Source organism: Mercenaria mercenaria, chromosome 5 (assembly GCF_021730395.1).
Source record: "Mercenaria mercenaria strain notata chromosome 5, MADL_Memer_1, whole genome shotgun sequence".
Classification (NCBI taxonomy): Eukaryota; Metazoa; Mollusca; class Bivalvia; order Venerida; family Veneridae; genus Mercenaria; species Mercenaria mercenaria.
Genome location: NC_069365.1, coordinates 72231440 through 72252688, shown reverse-complemented (window position 1 = coordinate 72252688; position 21249 = coordinate 72231440). Strand labels below are relative to the sequence as shown.

The 21249-nt window shown below is 34.2% G+C and overlaps 1 protein-coding gene across 2 annotated transcripts in view; it reads left to right on the top strand.

Moving 5' to 3' along the window:
* The window catches only part of LOC123557593 (RING finger protein 150-like), a 60710-nt gene that overhangs the window by 24751 nt on the left and 14710 nt on the right, over positions 1–21249 (top strand). For both annotated transcript variants that reach the window (XM_045349147.2, XM_045349148.2), the window contains exons 2-4: positions 2201–2463; positions 8932–9003; positions 9864–9946. In XM_045349147.2, coding sequence (XP_045205082.2) covers positions 2201–2463; positions 8932–9003; positions 9864–9946 — 418 coding nt within the window. The remainder of the gene's footprint in view (positions 1–2200; positions 2464–8931; positions 9004–9863; positions 9947–21249) is intronic.

The window sequence follows — 21249 nt, the reverse complement described above, 5'->3', positions numbered from 1 at the left end:
GCATTTTGACTGAATTATGGCCCCTTTTCGACTTAGAATATGCTTATTGTAATGTTAAAGTTTTACTTATTGCTTATATTATACTATCAAGCACTGAGAATAGTTGAGCGCGCTGTCCACTGACAGCTCTTGTTTGTTGTTTCTTGTAAAACTTTATCTTCTTATATTTCAGTGATGTACATTGTACAATGTACAATGTTCAAAATACCCAACACAGTGTTATATCAAGAACTTCCCCATATCTCAGTAATCTAAATGCCATATCTCAGTAATCTAAATGGTGGCGAGTACAACTACATAACTAATAACATACATGTTTAGATATACAAAATTACAAAAACAACTTTAAGAAGCATTATAAGAAAAATGAGTATAAAATGACAGAATTGACCCCAGGTTGACATAGTGGAACACACACCAAAAATCTTTTTTTAAAATGTTTTTTTTCTGAGCCAGAATTTCTCAGTCAGTGTTTCTTAGGGTATAGTAAGATAATTATACACCCGTGCATTTGAGTGTACTATTGCGCTTGTACATTGTATGTATTTAGTAAACATCTTCACAGTTTCACCTCGTGTCCCAGACAGGAATGTTCGATTGTCAAGGTCATGCATAATGCTAAACAATGATGCTTATTTACGTCCTATATAACAGATATATATAGATCATGCAACCTCTTTTTGTTGTTATTGAGCAAATTGCCAACTGGTGTTTTACAGTAATAGTTGCTGTTAGCGGGACATAAATCATTATCTGATCCTGTACTGTAGTAGATCAATGGATAAAGAGTAGAATCAATTAAACGCGTAAAAGGGAAATTACACATTAATTTGTAATAAGAAATATTTCAATCCATTTAGAATATTATTAATTTATGAACAGAAAGTGAACACAAAAAAAATGGCAAAGTACTGCATATAATTGTGTGAATTTGATTCCCCTAAAATATTAATCAGCCTTTTAAGATCCCTAGTCGGTAGATAATGGGGCTCCAGCTGGCTTACAGCAGGTCGGTGGTTCTGCTCAGGTGCCCGTCCATGATGAAATAATGCACAGAGGGGCACCTGGGGTCTTCCTCTACCATCAAAGCCATATGTCCTATTTATACATTTGTACATTTTAAATTGTAGCTGTGTCGGTGCGACATTAAACCCAACAAAACGAAAACAAAAAGCAAACAATTTTCTCTAAACTTATACTATATATGTAGGTCCTAAATACAATTAAGATATGTAACAGATTGTGGTTGATTGTGATTAATCAGAGACATTCGTATCATTCATGTAAATGCATTTTTTGTACAATGTAGATTTATTAGATATATATCCATGTATACAATTGATCTCCTGTATACAATACATGTACTTGTGGAGCCCTATATCTTTAACCTTTAGTAATTCTAAGCTCTATTGCTTTTATCCCCTTCAGTATTAAAGACAAGGAATGTACAGTCTTGATGACAGAATAAGAATGTTTTAATATTTCTCACTTTTACATATTAATTATGTAGTTGCTGCCTATTGTATATCCTTTTATCAGTTCAACATGAGGAATGACAGAATGTCTTTTATGTATCAGTTCAAATTGGTAGTTGCAATTTTGATCACTAACTGCTTGGATATTCAATGCCCTCTTTTATATATCAAGTCAGCAATGTTTTAAGGTTTAGCAGTATATCACAAAAACAACAGATTTTTTAGCGAATGAACAGTATCTTGACACACATCTTATCTGTCCTATACATGTTAAACTGTTCTGTCCCACGGAGTTGGATACTCAAAATATTCTCAATGAGTTGTCTCCCTTTAAATAAGAATGTCATATGTAAAGAAATAAATGTAAACAATTGTCAAAACGATGTTTTACCTAGTTATGTAAAGTTTAAACACTTGCACGATGTTGCAAATGCATCAAAATAAAGACATGTAACAGCTTTTTAAAGATGGTGAGTTTTTAAAGGCGCTGGACTGTCCAGAAGTGTGGCCCCTTCATGTAATCCCTTTTCGGAATTCAATACATATATGAATAAATTGACAATGGTTTTGTACAATAATATAAATGTTTTAAATGCTGTTATAATTTCATGTAAAAACAATGCTTTCTTTTTATGACTTGATGACGTTTGAACTTTTTTCTCCGAAACATGGACCTATACCTTAATGACAGAATGTTTGATAGTGGATTCTTTGTTATATTTCAGTTCAAGATGTGGTTGCAATCCTGATAACATATGACAAGGGGAAACACTTGGTGGACATGCTCAAAACGCACAACAATATTAACATAACCATAACACATTCTCCAAAGAAGGACGAACAACAAGATAGCCCAGGACAGTTAAACAACACATCTGTACTGTTTGTGTCGATTTCATTCATCGTTCTTATCATCATTTCACTGGCGTGGCTCGTCTTCTATTACATACAGAGATGTCGCTACACAAACGCCAAAGAAAGACTAAGTGTAAGTTATATTTGATGCAGTTTCTATCTTAGAATAATGCTTAAAAAATTTGTGTAGTTCCAGGACCACGGTTATAAAAGTCTTTGATTGGTTGAATTTGAGCTCAGTTGTGAAATTGGCCAGTAGCAAGGTTTCATTTTGAGAAGTTCTGCCAACATAGTTTTATAACCTTGGGCACAGGTGACTTGATGGGTAATTTTTTCATCATTGATTTTTTTGTGTGAATAATTAGATTTTTTGTTGTATATTAAAATTGCAAACTAACAAGAAAAATATGTAAGAGATATGAATACTTTAAAAGACAGATCACAGCACCTAAGCCTGCTATGCAGGGAAAAAAAAAGAATATAAAGTTTTACCTTCAATTATGTAAACTACACAAACAAGTCAGTGTGATTTTTAGTCATTTTCTTCCAAGTGAATGCTGTTTATAAAAACATTGCATTTATCACTACAACAAAAAGTTTTCCCCTATTTTAGTTGTTATAGCACCCATACTATGTAACAGGGAACCTGCCACCATCCCCGCAGAACAAAAAAAAAATGCAGTGTCAGTGTGGGTCCAGTCTGTCAACAATGTAGTTACAAAATAAGTCTCCAGTGCTCAAGGTTATTTTGTCTTCCCCAGATGGGGGAGACATATTGTTTTTGCCCTGTCCATCCGTCCGTACGTCACACTTCATTTCCAATCAATAACTGGAGAACCATTTGACCCAGAACCTTCATAGGGTGGTAGAGTTGCTGGAGCAGACAACCCCTATTTTTTTTTGGGTCACTCCATCAAAGGTCAAGGTCACAGGCCTGAACATTGAAAACCATTTCCAATCAATAACTTTAGAACCACTTGACCCAGAATGTTGAAACTTGATAGGATGATTTGTCATGCAGAGTAGATGACCCCTATTGATTTTGGGGTCACTCTGATAAAGGTCAATGTCACAGGAGCATGATCATTGAAAACCATTTCCGATCAATAACTTGAGAACCACTTGACCCAGAATGTTGAAACTTAATAGGATGATTGGTCATGCAAAGTAGATGGCCCCTATTGATTTTGGGGTCAATCTATTAAAGGTCAAGGTCACAGGGGCCTGGTCATGAACAATATTATCATTTCCGGACAGTAACTTGAGATCCACATGACCAAGAATGTTGAAACTTCATAGGATGATTGGATATACAGAGTAGATGACCTCTATTGATTTTGGGGTCAGTCTATTAAAGGTCAAGGTTACAGCAGACAGAAAATGGAAATCAATTTCTGGAAAACTGTTTCCAGTCTGTAACTTGAGAACCACTTGACCCAGAATGTTTAAACTTCATAGAATGATTGGTCATGCAGAGTAGATGACCACTATCGATTTTAGGGTCACTCTATTAAAGGTCAAGGTCAAAGGGGGCCTGAACATGGAAAACAATTTCCGATCAATAACTTCAGAACCACTTGACCCAGAATGTTTAAACTTCAAAGGATGATTGGTCATGCAGAGTAGATGACCACTATCTATTTTAGGGTCACTCTGTTAAAGGTCAAGGTCACAGGGGCCTGGTCATGTACAATCATTTCCGGACAGTAACTTGAGAACCACTTGACCCAGAATGTTGAAACTTCATAGGATGATTGGATATACAGAGTAGATGACCTCTATTGATTTTGGGGTCAGTCTGTTTAAGGATAACATGGTGTAATAGGCCTCAATTTAACCAAAAGTGTACATTCAACTTGATAATGTAAGCTTAAAAAATGTCAAATGATAGAAACAAGGTGCATATTGACAAGTTATATAGTGACAGCTAGAAGTTCTCAAGAAATCCTTTAGGTTACCTCCCTTGATAATTTTAGTTTTTTTTTCCATGAGTTATCTCCCCTGTAAACAGGAAAAAATGATTTTCTCCTTTTCCCTACGGGGAATTTTAGATTTCTTTTTGATATTTGTATCAGAATCATATAATGCAGCTTTCTACCACAAAATTTCTCAAAACCTAAGTTCAGATTCTCATAATCAAAGAAATTATATATTTCCCATAGGCATCAATGTTAACTTCAATACCGATCATCTCCCCAAAAAATTATAAAATTTGAAAAATCTCTCAGTGAAAAGTTTTTAATTTTGAATGTCTTTAAAGTGACCAAATTTCATTTAAATATTACCATCCAGTTTCAAGATTTGAAAAATGGCTATTACACCATGTTATCCTTAAGGTCAAGGTTACAGCAGACAGAAAATGGAAATCTATTTCTGGTCAATAACTTGAGAACCATTTGACCTAGAACCTTCACACTTGACCTTGATAGGACTTACAGAGTAGAAACATGGCCCCTATTGTTTTTGGGGTCACTCCGTCAAAGGTCAAGGTCACAGGGGGCTGAACATAGAAAACCCTTTCCAATCAGTAACTTGAGAACCACTTGACCCAGAATGTTGAAACTTAATAGGATGACTGGACATGCAGAGTAGATGACCCCAATTGATTTTGAGGCCACTTTATCAAAGGTCAAGGTCAAGGAGCCTGAACAATAACTTGAGAACCACTAGGCCCAGAATGTTGAAACTTAGTGGGATGACTGGACATGCCAAGTAGATGATCCCTATTGCAGCCAACCATCAGTGTCTCTTTGACTTTCGCTCATGTCCCCTATTGACATCTTGCCTATACAACTATGCATTGGGGGAGACATGCGCTTTTTGTGCCCCCCACCCCATGAGTGGTGGGGGCATATAGATTTGCTCTTGTCCATCCATCCGAGAATGTTATGTCGCACCTAGCGCCAAAAGTATTTGACATAGAGTCACAAAACTTTACAGGAATGTTGGTCAGCATGTGTAGTTGTGTACCTGGGGTTTCACGTCCAGATTCATTCAGTCATGTAGGAGTTATGGCCCCTGACTTTGTAAAAATTGGTCATTTTAGTGTTGTGTCGTGTCTAGCTCCAAAAGTATTTGACCTAGAGTCACAAAACTTTACAGGAATGTTGGTCAGCATGTGTAGTTTTGCACCTGGGGTTTCGCATCCAGATTCATTCAGTATTGTAGGAGTAATGGCCCCTGACTTAGTAGAAAATTGGTCATTTTAATGTTGTGTCGCGCGTAGCTCCAAAAGTATTTGACCTAGAGTCACCAAAATTTACAGGAATGTTGGTCACATGTGCAGTTGTGCACCTGGGGTTTCGCGTCCAGATTCATTCAGTATTGTAGGAGTTATGGCCCCTGACTTAGTAGAAAATTGGTCATTTTAATGTTGTGTCGCGAGTAGCTCCAAAAGTATTTGACCTAGAGTCACCAAAATTTACAGGAATGTTGGTCACATGTGCAGGTGTGCACCTTTGGTTTCGTGTCCGGATTCATTCAGTTGTGTAGGAGTTATGGCCCCTGACTTAGTTAAAAATTGGTCATTTTAATGTTGTAGCTTAGCTCCAAAAGTATTTGACCTAGAGTCACCAAAGTTTACAGGAATGTTAGTCAGCATGTGCAGTTGTGCACCTGGGGTTTCGTGTCCGGATTCATTCAGTTGTGTAGGAGTTATGGCTCCTGACCTAGGAAAATATTGTCATTTTAATGTTTTGTCGCGCGTAGCTCTAAAGTATTCGACGTAGAGTCACAAAACTTTACAGGAATGTTGTATCTTTAAAATTATTTAACCTGAGTCATTAAAGGTGCAAAATAAAGACAAATGAATAGACATAAATCTTAAAAAAAGACTACAAATTTTGTAATATAGTACTAAACATTATGATAGCCTTGCAATATTCTCTTGAAATCAACACAAGAACAGAGAAACAAATGATTGTTTCTGTATTTTCTTAGACTGACATGGGTGGTCATTTTGTCCTACTTTCATGTTTATTATTTTTCCGTAATCGGTCGGAAATTCTTCGGGATCACATGATTTTAAAATTGTTTCAAACGAATATCCGTTTAACGACGCGCGACAAAATAACTGTATTTCCATGATGGTTATTATACACGACTTGCACGAAAAATATGAAATGTACAAAATTTATGTTTAAAATTGACAGTGACATATATTAGGCCAAGACAATGTGTTTAATGTCTAAAATCTTATTAAATTAATGTAGCCATATGTACATAAATCAGTGTATTTAGGTAAATTTCAATCACATTTTGTTTCGGCAGTGTAAGACAGTTATTCATTTATATTCTTAAAACTATACTTAAAAGAGATTAACTGAAAAAGTTTGCAGACGAAGTTCTTAAAACACTTTTATTCGGGAAGGGCCTGAATTGTCCTCCCGCAAACTTGTAGTATAGCTGTTTATTACCTGTATAAATAAGAATGATTTTCATGAAGGTTTTGTGAGTTACAAAATTGTTGAATTCCATGTGCTAAAATATATTTTGCATCTATTTATAAATTATAGCCTCGTTTCGGAGAATTCTTCCGAAAAAATCAGAAGATGCTCGACGGGTTCGTAAGCAGTCGGAAAACATACTTTCGGTTTGACATAGGCAACATTTTTTTTTTTTTTTTTTGTTAGTTATTCTTGAACATATTCATGACTATTTGGTCAGATCTGATGCAGTGGGCCATATTGTCAGTAAATAGGAAGTCTCAGCTACAAACTCTGTTTTTCTTATAATACTTGTTCAGGTTTTAGTAATGGACCTTTAAACCATGTTACAGTGGCAGGAGTGGGGGGCACCTGTGTCCTATGGACACACATCTAGTTTACAAAAGCATCTTCTAGTTACCAGTAGAGTGTTGATTTGGAAATTGGACATTTTGATTGAAGGTCACACTTGATATTTTCAGTTTCTGAACCAGTCATGACTTAATTAAGCAGAATATCGATGAATGTGTATTCATCATTTTTTCCCATCAAACAGTTTAAATCTATGATTGTGGTTTGTTTAGTTCAATTTGATAGACCACACACTTAAGCTCTGTGTCGAAACAATGCAATGTTATGGTAGCTAAAAGGAAATAATTCCCTTTGTCTGAATATTTCGAATTGAACAGAGTTTAGTGGCAGTACTTTGTTTCTTGCGGTTTATTGAAAGTATTGGAAGTATGTCGCATCTAATGAGGTTACCTTAAAGTGGGGATCCACTCCTGGTTTATTTGTGGATGTCCTTGAAATGATCAAGATAGACTGATATATTAGACTTTCTTGTCAGGAAATGAACATTAAAGTTAGGATTGACCATAAACCAGGAGGAATGTTTGGTTATGTATATTGCAGTTCGTTGGGTTTCTTGTATTGTCAAAGTCACTATTGTTACTATTCGTGGGTGCGGGAGAGGGGGGTGGGGCTGGCTAAGTTTTCGTAGATTTTATGGATGTGTCAAACTAGAAAATTGAATCCCAACAAATATGGAAAGTTTCCATTCTTTTATGTTGATGAGTGGAAATCCATGAATTCATACCTAACTAAAAGCTGTTTTAGGCAAAACCACAGAATTTTGTACTCACAAAGTTAAATGATTTCTTTGTTAAAAAACACGTGTATAAGGTATAGGGCTTCTGAATTTCGTTTGAAATGAACATTGAAATGGGAAAGACTTTCTCTGTTTAATAATGAATTTAACAAAAATAAAAGATTTTGAAAACTGATATGTTGTTATGCATTTGTTGAGGTCAAGTTCATAATGCTTCCTGTAATTTTATCAAAACATGTTTTTCAGTGATGCATTAATCTGGTGTAGTTTGTAGACAAATTTATCTATACCTAGTTAATTGTAAATTGACTGCGGGTTATTTTAGGCTTGTCTGTATTAGGGTTTAGAAATGATATGGTAAACTTTATTGGTAAACATGTTTACTGTTTTATTACTTTAAAGGTTGATTTGCAACTTCCATTCACTCTAAGAATGTTTTTTCGACTACCTGCTGTGACCCGCGATATATACAGGAGATAGACTGTAATGGATGTCTGCAGTTAGCAGTACTTAGTATTCCATTAATAAATTACCAGATCATGAACATTTTGCTTTCGGAAACCTTTCTGCTGGGAATGGTCTGTCAGAGTTTTATCAGACTGACATGGGAATTTAAATTACCAGGGTCTAAATAAAGAGAAAAAAATGAAGGAAAACATTTATATCGGGACAGTAAATGAATTGTATTCATCAAATGCAGTGTAAAGTAATCTATTTCCTCAGAAGATGGCCTATTATTAGGTGCAAGTGAGAAAAAAAAAAGAATTAGGCCTTGAATTAGGGCTTGAATATAAATAATTTTGTTATATAGACAGTGCGTCATATTTCTTTTCCAGCTTTAGTTGAAATTTTTCACTGTCATAGTTTCATATTTTGTGATCTTAGTCCCTGTGACATATGTTATTAATGATTTGCAATTGTAAAACATTTTATACTGCTTTTTACTACAGGATATAGCCATATACACGGAAGTCAGAAAGAAAAGAATGAGATAATATTTTCTTCCCATAGCAAAACGGTAGCTTGTTTTAAAAGGAGACTGTATTTTGTTATGTATTTCTGTTTTCAGAGACGTTTAGCAAATGCTGCAAAGAAAGCGATAGCCAAAATTCCACAGAGAACAATCAAACTTGGAGATAAGGTCAGTGAAAGTGGGTATATGATACACAACAAAGGACATTGGATTTCATTATTTCCTAGCTTAGATATTATCAAAATGTCTATGTGACCTGTCAAAAGATTATTATGAGACACGCTTTGTTGAAATTCTTTATAAACCCTTATCATGCTGGACACAACTTATTATGCCTTTGCGAACAGTGTAGATCATGATCAGCCAGCACATCTGTGCAGTCTGATCAAGATCTGCACTGTTCACCATTCAGTATCTTTTTGGTAAGCACCCCTTTTAACAGTTAATGGTATTGTCCAAATTGAAAGATAGACAAGTTCATTTTAGAAATTATCAGGGTAAGGGTTAATTTTGCAACAGGATTGATTCTGCAAAGAAACCCATGAAAATGGGGAAAAAAATCATATTTCCACAAAAACCGTAATAAGGTGCAAGTGCAGTGAAGAAAGGAGACTTGTTTAGCCTTTGAATCACTTTATAAGGCTCTTATGCTTGGTAATAGTTTAGAACTGGTAGTCTAGCATTCATACCTGGGATTTTTTCAGGACTAGTCAATGTTTTACGTTTGTAACTGCCAGAATTTCCCTTTACAACTAATTTGGAAAAACAAGATTTCAGGCTGTAGAATGTAGATTTTCAGGCTTCAGGTGTTTTTTTTTACCAAATCCAAGACCTGAATGGTCACATTTGTGGTATTATATTGTAATAAGAAAGAGATTTTATTGATGCGTTTTATCAAAATTGCAAAAGTTGATATTTTAACAAAATTGCAAAAGTAAATTTTTAAAACCCAAAAATGGTTTTGGTTAAGAACTAATATCAGGCATATAATGTGTATATTTATTTAAAATGGGGTTTCATTTATACAGGAGCTTGAGGCAGAGGCTGATCAGTGTGCTGTATGTATAGAGCCCTATAAATGGAATGATGTTATACGTGTACTTCCTTGCAAGTAAGTCTATATTTTATGCGTATTAACTGGAAAACCATTCAGTATGACATTGTGTTTTATTACATGACATGTATCAGAAATAAAGAAATAATATACTTTCCTTCCGGCCCACCAAAGTTCCATTTGCAAAACTTTTTACCTAAAAGCAAACTCGGTACATGATTTTTCTTGTGTTTTGTGCATGTACATTGTATATACAAGGGATTGAATGATTTTTTTCTGGCTGTTGTTTACCATGAGTAGGGTTTATGCCTCTCAAATGGTCACATTTTCTGACATTTCAGCAATGTGCTTTTAAAAATAGATCATTTACTTGTGTATTAAATCGCCTCTAGAGGTTACTTGTCTTATCCTTTCACATAATTATGTTCCTTGGGGAAAGTTGTCCGCATTAATTGTTTCTTGACGGAAAGTTGCCAGTTTTCTGTAGATCACTAACAAGTAAGTTCAGAGAATGTATTTTTAACAGAGGACATTGTTACCAAAAGTGTCATTATAACCCTGCTTTAGATACAAAAGTCAAGGTGATATGAGAATATTTACCAAGCCAGATAACAGCACTGAGCAAGTTAGATAATTATAACTAAAGCCTAGAGAAAGTTCATTGAACTTTGGGACTGATTGATGGAAAATTACCTATGTAATAAAACCATGTGTTACTGTCAAGAAAAATGTTTGCCAGACTGTGCACTGTGTGTATGAAACTGGGACACTATCCTGATTTCAGGCCTTTGATTACCAAAGATCTGCTTACTTACTGCAGATAGGGTGATTTTCACATAGAGATTTATTTCCCATTATGAATTTCTAATATTTCATTTTCATTTTCACTACTGGTTATATAGTCAGATTTAAATGCTCATAATGCCTTCGTTTATAATGTGGCTGTTACATGTTTTGTTATAAATTAATTTCTTGTGAAATCCTATTTTCAATAATTGTTTTCTCTAATATTTAGGATTTACAATTATTATTTTCTCTAATATTTGTCAAAGTAATGAATATTGATACTAATGGTTAAAAATTTTATTGAATCCACTTTTTTATTACCTCCCTTTATAACTCTAACTGTGTAAGTTCATGTGCAGTAATGAAAGTAGTGCTTTTGTAACCATATAACTACTGTGAAATCATTTAAATTCGCTGGCATCAAATTTTGCGCAAATGTGAAAAAGGACTGTTTCGCACAGGCTTAAATTCGCGCATTTTAAATTTTAGAAATGAAAAATAAAATAAAAATTAATAATAGCACGGTCTTTAATTTGCGCATCGGTCCTAGCGCGAAGTACGCGAAAATTCATCCTACGCGAATAAAAATGATTTCACAGTATGCATAACATCTGTTTGGACAGTTGTTTTATCTGTTTCTAATATAACCGGGGTTCATTTTTCTCGGGGAAATTAGCTACTATTAAACAAGTGGTAGAGTTATAATATTCTTTTATTCCATTGTAAATAATATAACACTTTTCAATAATTCCAATTCATAGTACATAATGATTATTATTCTCAAAGTTTCCAAAGTATTATTTGCCTAAAATCTTAAAATATCAATTTTGACTAATTTTGACTGTCTGGTGCATAAAACAAAAACCTAAATCTAACTCAAACTCCAAACTGACTTCTTTCAACTTTCCCTCCAAACTCTGCAACATTTTCATTCACGCCCACTTCATACTTCAACCAATCACATCACACCTGCATCATATTTCAACCAATCATATCACACATGCATACATTAAAACTTGACCAGTACTTGTCTACTCCAGTGGCTTATTACTTTCTGATACTAATTAACACTTACTAATTAAATTATTACCATATCAAATTCTGTCTGGAATATCTTTTGAAGTAGCAGACCAAATCAAATGCACATATGTTAGTTACCGTATAACCCCATATTAACGCCCCCCCCCCCGCCCCCCCCCCCCCCCCCCCCCCCCCCCCCCCCCCCCCACGTTTTTTGGGGAAAATAAAATAATCTTACCTTCAAAAATTGGTCCTAGATCCAACACAATAATATCCAGATAATAACAATTCCATAACAATACAAATGAATTTCAAAAAAAACCACACTAAATATTAACACAAACTTTTAAACACGTCAACAGGCATGGCACGAATAAATCTACTGTGTGTAAGTATTGATCGATTTTAACTTGGATCACGTCACTCAGCGCGCGACTTTACACAGATTCCCAATACGATGACGTATCGGGTTATGTCAGTGCAGCGTTTATACGAGTTACTGACATTGTTTGGATCAAATTTTTCGTAAAATGCATCGCCCCCGGGGGCGTTTAAACGGGGTTATATGGTATATCTAGATAAGTAATAAACTGTAGAAAGGTAAGGGCATTCTGATAAAATAATGACTTAATGTTATTTTAATGATTTTCATAATAAAAATACATCTAAAATCTAGAACTGGTCACATTTTCTCCCTCTCTCACTGAATTTTCTCCTGCAAATTTGTAATATTAAATAACATTTGAATAATATCCTTCAACATAATGAAACAACAAATTTTATCATATTAAAATTTAAGATATACATACAAAAGAAAACGTATTATACTACATACAAATGTTATAGATCCACTATGACGACCACAGTTCGATAATACGACAGTTTTTATTTGTGGCAATTAAATTGTGATAAAAGAAAATGTTCAACTTGAAATCATATCTTCCATAATTTTGCGTATCTTTTGCAACTTAAAGTAGTCTTAGACAATAAAATGCAGCTGAAGATACGTTTTCATGCACTGTTATATGCAATTAAATATTTGTGCCACATTTCTTAGTCATTTTCCAGCTCTGTACTGTCCTTGCACTGTCACTGCTCACTGTTCATGAATAGACATGTATGTACAATATCACACATTTTTATTTAAATACACTTTTTGTAGGATCTGATCAATGTTTCAAAGTCTAGACTCAAAAATGCCATTTTAAAACATTGTTCAATAAAGAATTCTCTTTATCAGAACATATTTACCTTTTATAATCTGCATATTGTATTACTTATGCTGACATTCTGAGTCAATTACTGTGACTAACATTACAATTAAAACATTTGACTATTTACAAGAAGAATAAGTACTAAAAGTTTGAATCTTCAAAACCTATATGAATGAATAAATATAGTGATCCCCAAATTAGTGTTCCCTTCCAAAACGAAACAAAGAGGTATCTATACTGGAAAATCACTAGATTTACAATAATCTGGATAATGTAGAATCATAATTCAGTGTACTGCTGAAATCACTCCTTGTAACCTGGTTCTTATACTCCAAATAACTTCAACTCATTGTCTCTTTACCCCTTTACTTATCCCCAAGCATAAATCTACAAATCTCCCTTTTAGATAGAATGTTTAAGATAGCACATACAAAAGTTTGCTTTAAACAACTATCCCCTCTCATTTCTCAATATGTAGGTACCTACTACTCATATTTTCTTTTAAACCTTCCTTTGGTTTCGGCCAATTTGTAGCCTATAACAATATCTTGGGTATCACATAATGCTTACACTAAAAAGGAAAACAAAGCTGAAAATAACACGAAAGGTCATAGTTTAATTAAGATATGCCTGTATAGTAAGTTCCAAACAAAAAATAGCCAAATGAAAAAAATGTGTGTACACAAGCAATTTTGAATTTTGTCATACATGACATACAAAATCTTAAAATATCAATTTTGACTAATTTTGACTGTCTGGTGCCTAAAACAAAAACCTAAATCTAACTCAAACTCCAAACTGACTTCTTTCAACTTTCCCTCCAAACTCTGCAACATTTTCATTCACGCCCACTTCATACTTCAACCAATCACATCACACCTGCATCATATTTCAACCAATCATATCACACATGCATACATTAAAACTTGACCAGTACTTGTCTACTCCAGTGGCTTATTACTTTCTGATACTAATTAACACTTACTAATTAAATTATTACCATATCAAATTCTGTCTGGAATATCTTTTGAAGTAGCAGACTAAATCAAATGCACATATGTTAATTATATCTAGATAAGTAATAAACTGTAGAAAGGTAAGGGCATTCTGATAAAATAATGACTTAATGTTATTTTAATGATTTTCATAATAAAAATGTATCTAAAATCTAGAACTGGTCACATTTTCTCCCTCTCTCACTGAATTTGCTCCTGCAAATTTGTAATATTAAATAACATTTGAATAATATCCTTCAACATAATGAAACAACAAATTTTATCATATTAAAATTTAAGATATACATACAAAAGAAAACGTATTATACTACATACAAATGTTATAGATCCTCTATGATTACCACAGTTCAATAATACGACAGTTTTTATTTGTGGCAATTAAATTGTGATAAAAGAAAATGTTCAACTTGAAATCATATCTTCCATAATTTTGCGTATCTTTTGCAACTTAAAGTAGTCTTAGACAATAAAATGCAGCTGAAGATACGTTTTCATGCACTGTTATATGCAATTAAATATTTGTGCCACATTTCTTAGTCATTTTCCAGCTCTGTACTGTCCTTGCACTGTCACTGCTCACTGTTCATGAATAGACATGTATGTACAATATCACACATTTTTAGCTCGACTATTCGAAGAATAGTCTAGCTATTCTACTCACCCTGGCGTCGGCGTCGGCGTCACACCTTGGTTAAGTTTTTGCATGCAAGTACATACAGTCATCAATGAAAGGCATATAGCTTTGAAACTTATTTCTTCTTTTTCTAGGTCAATTACCAACCTCGCTGGGTCAAGTCCCATAACTCTGACATGTATTTTGAGCAAATTATGCCCCCTTTTGGACTTAGAAAATTTTGGTTAAAGTTTTACATGCAAGTTACTATCTCCAAAACTAATGCAGATATTGATTTGAAACTTCACATGTGTCTTCGGGGTTATAAAACTAGTTGATAGCAGCAAGTCCCATAACTCTGACTTTCATTTTGGCCAAATTATGCCCCCTTTTGGACTTAGAAAATTCTGGTTAAAGTTTTGCGTGCAAGTACATACAACTATTTCTAAAAGGCATATAGATTTGAAACTTATTTTTTCTTTTTCTACATCAATTACCAACCTCACTGGGTCAAGTCCCATAACTCTGACATGTTTTTTGAGCAAATTATGCCCTCTTTTAGACTTAGAAAATTTTGGTTAAAGTTTTACATGCAAGTTATTATCTCCAAAACTAATACAGATATTGATTTGAAACTTCACATGTGTCTTCGGGGTTATAAAACTAGTTGATAGGATCAAGTCCCATAACTCTGACCTTCATTTTGGCCAAATTATGCCCCCTTTTGGACTTAGCAAATTCTGGTTAAAGTTTTGCGTGCAAGTACATACAGCTATTACTAAAATGCATATAGATTTGAAACTTATTTTTTCTTTTTCTAGATCAGTTACTAACCTCACTGGATCAAGTCCCATAACTCTGGCATGTATTTTGGGCAAATTATGCCCCCTTTTGGACTTTGAAAATTCTGGTTAAAGTTTTACATGCAAGTTTCTATCTCCAAAACTAATGCAGATATTGAATTGAAACTTCTCATGTGCCTTCGGGGTTATAAAACTAGTTGATAGCAGCAAGTCCCATAACTGATATGCATTTTGGTCAAATTATTCCCACTTTTGAACTTAAAACTCTTTTGATATTTAACTTTTTTGGGTAATATTTTCCTGCTTCTGGGTCAATATTTCGAATAGTCGAGCTTGGCTGTCTTACGGACAGCTCTTGTTATTTAAATACACTTTTTGTAGGATCTGATCAATGTTTCAAAGTCTAGACTCAAAAATGCCATTTTAAAACATTGTTCAAGAAAGAATTCTCTTTATCAGAACATATTTACCTTTTATAATCTGCATATTTTATTACTTATGCTGACATTCTGAGTCAATTACTGTGACTAACATTACAATTAAAACATTTGACTATTTACAAGAAGAATAAGTACTAAAAGTTTGAATCTTCAAAACCTATATGAATGAATAAATATTGTGATCCCCAAAGTCGTATTCCCTTCCAAAACGAAACAAAGAGGTATCTATACTGGAAAATCACTAGATTTACAATAATCTGGATAATGTAGAATCATGATTCAGTGTACTGCTGAAATCACTCCTTGTAACCTGGTTCTTATACTCCAAATAACTTCTACTCATTGTCTCTTTACCCCTTTACTTATCCCCAAGCATAAATCTACAAATCTCCCTTTTAGATAGAATGTTTAAGATAGCACATACAAAAGTTTGCTTTAAACAACTATCCCCTCTCATTTCTCAATATGTAGGTACCTACTACTCATATTTTCTTTTAAACCTTCCTTTGGTTTCGGCCAATTTGTAGCCTATAACAATATCTTGGGTATCACATAATGCTTACACTAAAAAGGAAAACAAAGCTGAAAATAACAAGAAAGGTCATAGTTTAATTAAGATATGCCTGTATAGTAAGTTCCAAACAAAAAATAGCCAAATGAAAAAAATGTGTGTACACAAACAATTTTGAATTTTGTCATACATGACATACAAAATCTTAAAATATCAATTTTGACTAATTTTGACTGTCTGGTGCCTAAAACAAAAACCTAAATCTAACTCAAACTCCAAACTGACTTCTTTCAACTTTCCCTCCAAACTCTGCAACATTTTCATTCACGCCCACTTCATACTTCAACCAATCACATCACACCTGCATCATATTTCAACCAATCATATCACACATGCATACATTAAAACTTGACCAGTACTTGTCTACTCCAGTGGCTTATTACTTTCTGATACTAATTAACACTTACTAATTAAATTATTACCATATCAAATTCTGTCTGGAATATCTTTTGAAGTAGCAGACCAAATCAAATGCACATATGTTAATTATATCTAGATAAGTAATAAACTGTAGAAAGGTAAGGGCATTCTGATAAAATAATGACTTAATGTTATTTTAATGATTTTCATAATAAAAATACATCTAAAATCTAGAACTGGTCACACTAACATAAAATTTAAAGACTTTAGAACTTAAAATTTGCCAGGCAAATGTTTGCAAGTAATGTTAAACACACTGCAGAAACTACATGTACATGTATATAGAAAAAAAAACTGTGTTCAGCTTAGCAGTTTCATACTTTGATACAACTTAAACATATCCCTTTTTTCGGTAAAACCGATTTGAGTTCAAGTGTATCATATTTTATGTTTGGTACGCGAGGCACTCTCTAAAAGGAAAAGTTTGTACTTTCAAACAAAAAAACAACAACACAACATCCCTAAAACTGATTGTAACCAAAGTCGTGTTGCCATTAAGTATCAAAAGGATTTAGTTTCCTTGTAGAGAACAATTAAATGTGAAATTGTGCACCACTGTTTCTGATCTGTCAATCAAATACATATGATATTTAAAAGAGTATTGAAGTAGTGCCAGTTATGACCTAAAATGGAACAATTGCGTACTGCCTAGGAGATATATAAAAAAACTGCACCGACTGCACTGTGTGACAGAATTTTAGCGGTACATATTGTTTTGTGACCTTGAGTAAGCAAAATTGTTTGGCTAGAAGGAAGTTTTTTCAAATATTTATGACACAATATATATTGCATTGATATGAACTTGCATTGTTGTCCCAGAGTAAAGCTGACTTCCTATATATAATACCAGATTTATATAGCGCCCTTTTAATGATAAACACGTTCAAAGGTGCTTTACATAGATGTAAAGTGGTTTTCTGGTTGTGGTCCTCATACATACTGTGAAAGGCAGAATTGTCGTCCTTGTTGGTGATATAGTGGAACACAGCTCACTGGAGAATTAATGGCTAATTGTGTGAGCAGTTAATGCATGCACAGTATTTTGCTCATCTCCTTGAGTGATCTTAGTTCTAATGTATTGATCTATTTTAGCCTAAACTGCTGTTCTTAAACACCTCCCCTACTTCCCAACTATGTTTTATTAATGTAACAATTTTAATCTGTCAGTATATACATTGTATACTGTTGCATCAACAAAATGAAACAGCCCGCCAGCTTAGCTCAGTAGGTAAGAGCGTTGGTCTACGGATCACGGGATTGTGAGTTCGATCCTCGGGCGGGGGGTGCGTATGTTCTCTGTGACTATTTGATAAACGACATTGTGTCTGAAATCATTAGTCCTCCACCTCTGATTCATGTGGGGAAGTTGGCAGTTACTTGCGGAGAACAGGTTTGTACTGGTAGAGAATCCAGGGATACTGGTTAGGTTAACTGCCCGCCGTTACATGACTGAAATACCGTTGAAAAACGGCGTTAAACCCAAAACAAACAAACAAAATGAAACCTTGTCTGGAAGTTGCAATCTCAAACCACATTTCTGTCGTATGCTGTCGGGGGAGAAAGTGGCGGAAAAGCAAGTATTAATATTCATGTTGCTAATACACTGACAACATGTAATTGAGCCGTGCCATGGGAAAACCAACATAGTGGGTGTGCGACCAGCATGGATCCAGACCAGCCTGCGCATCCGTGCAGTCTGGTCAGACTCCATGCTGTTCGCTTTTAAAGCCTATTGGAATTGGAGAAACTGTTAGCGAACAGCATGGATCCTGACCAGACTGCGCGGATGCGCAGGCTGGTCTGGATCCATGCTGGTCGCACACCCACTATGTTGGTTTTCCCATGGCACGGCTCAATTAATTAATTGCTATTTTTCATTATTCATTAAAATCCGGAACCTATTGAATGTAATCTATGAACTGGAAGTCATATATAGACACCTGTCACATAACATTTTTGCTTTCATTAAGCAGTCTTGCATGCAGCCATCGCGTGACTGACTCAGGAAAATGCATTCATTTTCATATCTCCTTTACGATGACTACCTGTAATAATAATGAACAAGGATGATTCTGCATGTTTCATTATAAACATAAATGATATTTTCAGCATGAAAAAGTAATGTTAGTTAATTAAGCGAAATGATTTATGACACAGACGTCCCTTGTGGTTCCTGCCAAAGAAATGACACACCGTAGATTACATAATATTTGCAGTTGTTTTAAATTCAAGAAATATCTGCAGCCCATGCCATTTGTTAATTCAACTTTGCAGAATTGTTAAAATTTTGTTTGCGCAAAAAAAAATGCTTGTGTGATGTGAACTTCAGGCACTGAAAAGAAAACAACAGCAAGAATAGTTTAAAAGCTACCATAACTAGATATTATAATACTGTGAAGTCATATCTTATTCATGAGTATAAAATTTCTTGGTTTTAGCCAAAATGACTATTTGTAGGGATTTTCATAAATTCGTGGACATGAAATTCCGTAGTTTTGACCAGAATGGTTAAAATGGGGATTATAGTAAAGATGAACTTGATTTGTTCATTTGATTTAATGAGTGTCCATGAAATTCCGTGGTTTTGGCCAGAATGGTTAAAATGGGATTATAGTAAAGATGAACTTGATTTGTTCATTTGATTTAATGAGTGTCCATGAAAATTAATCTCCCACTATTATAAACCGTAGCTTAATCTCATGAAATATTACAAGTTGGGGGATGTGAATTATAAGCTTAAAGCAAAACATTTGTTGGCAGTTTAATAGATCAAGTAAATACCTATATCTAAATTAAATATATTCCCTGGGCTTTTAAAATAGCAAAAGAAACAGAAGCGTGTAAAGTGTATTTCATGCAGTAAAGTTATAAAAGTGTTACAGAGAAATCATAAATTTCTTTTGCTTTGTACTTGTTTAGGTCTTACATTCCAGGATTTTCACATTCGAAGAAAACTTATTTTGGAATTTTCTGTGTTAGTTTGGATTAATTTTGACCCATATCATGCTGGACACAATTGATTCTGCCTTTGCGACCAGTGTAGATCTTGATTAGCCTGCACATCCTTGCAGTCTGATCAAGGTCTGCACTGTTCACATTCAGTCAGTATCTTTTTGGTAAGAACCCCTTTTAACAGTTAATGGTTACTATCCAAATTGGAAGATGGACAAGTTCATTATGGAAATTAGCAGACTAATGGATGAAATCCGCGAAAAAAAAGACTTCCGTGAAAATTAATGAAGCAAAATCTAGACTGCAGATGTCAATATTCCCTTCAGTAAAACAACAGAGAAAATACACAAGCACATATTAAATAATGTCTTGTTTTCGAAAACGGGATGTTTTGTTCAGAAGCGAGTAAGAAACATGCTAGGAGAAAAAAAAACTGTTTTCAATAATTAGAGTTTTATGACAAATCTTTTGTCAGATAATGGAGGCCTGTCTTCAAAGAAAATTAGAAGAGCATTACAATTTTGAATTTCTGGGGAATAGTTTGATGGCTATTGATTTTTAACCTTTAGCATGCTAGATAAATTGTCGTCTGCTGGAAATGTCGTCTGCTAAAATTGTAAAGTTCATTCAATTCGCTCCAAAATTGGAAGAAATATTGTCAGAGTAGCAAACAGCTTGGAACCTGATCAGACGCCGATTTAATCGGCGTCTGATCTGGTTCCAAGCTGTTTGCAAAGGCTGTTAAATTCGCCTGCAGCAGGCTAAGGGTTAATACAAATCTATTAGAACTGTAAGAATTTATTTTTGAAACCATATGTGGTATTGTAATTAGAAAAATTGTAGGGAAAATTGGATCCATTATACAGTAGGACTTTTTGCTCAATTATTTTGAAGATTTTGGGAAGAAGTGCATATTTATCATCACGGCAGTGTAAAAAGAGTTTCCATTTTAAAAGGAAAGGCTTGCCTGGTTTTGCCATCTAGGAACTATATCAAAGCCTGCAAGAATACAGCAGCTTATAATCAAAACAAAAACAGTTCGCATAAAACCAAAAACATTGTGTAAAAGCATCTGTATCGTCCACTTGTTCTATTTATAGTCGAAATGAAGGGTTTCCTTTGTTACTGTTTAAATCTGACGAAACCTGATGTAGTCTACTCCTCTATCTTTTTCGCAAACATGGCAAAGCAGTCTAAAACCAGATACACCTTTAAACACTAATGGATTCGGCCAAAACATAAGCAGAAATTTTCCTCTGAGATAACAATTTGGCAGATCACATTATTTCAGGGGTGTGCTTACTATGACAGGTATAAATGACCATAAATATTTTATATAAATAACGAAAATATCTGAAATTTGTAAAGTCAGAAATGAAACGATCTTCATTTTCAAAATCATGATATATGTACAGTTCGTTTTCGTAAACACCGTGTTTGTAAACATTAAAGATTGCTCAGGGTTCCATATTTTATTGTGTCTTGTATAAGAAAAAACGTGAGCTCAAGCTAAAACAAAACAAAA